At 32.9% G+C, this 1,525-nt stretch overlaps 1 protein-coding gene across 1 annotated transcript in view; it reads right to left on the bottom strand.

Annotated features, from left to right (window-relative positions):
* Positions 1-1,284: 1,284 nt before the first annotated feature.
* LOC106471572 (exocyst complex component 2-like) overlaps positions 1,285-1,525 on the bottom strand; it is a gene marked incomplete at its 3' end in the record, with an annotated part of 83,099 nt that continues 82,858 nt past the window's right edge. The window contains exon 22 of the mRNA XM_022400181.1: positions 1,285-1,407. Coding sequence (XP_022255889.1) covers positions 1,285-1,407 — 123 coding nt within the window. The remainder of the gene's footprint in view (positions 1,408-1,525) is intronic.

Below are 1,525 nucleotides of genomic sequence, written 5' to 3'. Positions count from 1 at the left end.
TGCATACAGTTTACTATACTTTTCTCTGGTGTATTTAAGTACAAAACCTCAGTTTAAAAACTTTGTTAGATCAATCAATCAAACTCGTTATTGCAACTACTGCTTACCATCAGCTGATTATAAATCACTGTTGTTCAGCGAGACAAAGTGATCAACACTTAGGGCCTAAACATGAAAGGTTTATAAATAACTGTTGTTTTTATCCTTTTTCTCTCCATAGTTTAATGAGCAATCACTTCAGGTTAGCTATGTGTTGGACAAGATGGACACATCAAATAATTATAAAAAAATATGAAGTTATTAAAAAAAAGCAGGATGAAATAATTACTGCTATTCTGTTCACTTCTTTAAATGTTCTGTTTTAATCTTACATTAAGATTTTAATAATATGAAAAAAATATAGAAATATGTTTGTAGCTGTTTTTTTCTCCTTATTTTATCAAAAACATTTTTCTCCACATCTGTAATGTAAAACAATTATATCATTCTTGGTCTTCTGTTTAATCATTCTCTTGAGCCACACATGCAATATGCTATTGCTAGAAGCAGGGTAAGTAGGATTTTAGGTTATATCAACAAAAATATTGAATGAAAGTCTAAATAAACTATAATGTCACTGCATAAGTCATTGATTAGGCCACATACGGAGTACTACATACAGTCTTGGGCTCTTTACCTTAAAAACGACATTGAATTGATGAAAATGGTTCAGAAGAGAGGGCTACTGGAATGATACCTGTGATGGAAACAGTTCCATTTGAGGATAAGTTAAGACCTTTAAACTTATTTTCTCTTGAAAAAAAAAGATGAGTTAGAGAAGATCTGATTGAGGTGTTCAAGACTATTAATGGAATTTATAGTGTTGATGCATCATAATTTTTTCTATATTTAATGGAGAATGGTAAGACTATAGAACACATGTATAAACTTTGGTAGGGAAGAAGTTATCTTCAGCTAAGACAGCTTTACTTTTCAAACAGGGTGGTTGACCTCTGTGTTAAATGCAGCTAACTTAAGGGAAAGCCTTACGAGTATTTGAATGATAAAGTCTGGTTTTGACTATAATTTATTGGATAGGATAGCCTACACGGACCAAAAGGTCCCTTGTCCTTTAATGTTATGTTACATACTTTTTATTGTGAATTCTCTCCACTAATTAACTCCCATTCCAATCCTAAAGCCTGGATGAAAGTAATAGAAAGCCCACACAAACTTATATACATCACACCTCTTCACAGACAGATATATTCTACATTTACATAAAGATGTGACGGCTCTTTTTACCTGCACGTTACCATTCGGACTAAATTTGTGAACACACTCATAGAGACGGGCCATCTCTTCAGCCACTGCCTCCACTATCCTTGTCATGACTTTGCTAACAAATGGTGGAGATACAGCAAACACCTAGAATATCAAATATATGATCCTAAACAAATGTTTTTCTCATCACACTTTCTGAGAAATGTGTTACTATTTTACTAACTAGGAACATAACAGTATAGGGTTTCACTCTGACACAAAA

This window comes from Limulus polyphemus, unplaced genomic scaffold, assembly GCF_000517525.1.
Source record: "Limulus polyphemus unplaced genomic scaffold, Limulus_polyphemus-2.1.2 Scaffold4706, whole genome shotgun sequence".
Taxonomy (NCBI): Eukaryota; Metazoa; Arthropoda; class Merostomata; order Xiphosura; family Limulidae; genus Limulus; species Limulus polyphemus.
Note: the sequence above shows the minus strand (reverse complement) of the source record. Positions and strands in the feature narration are given on the sequence as shown.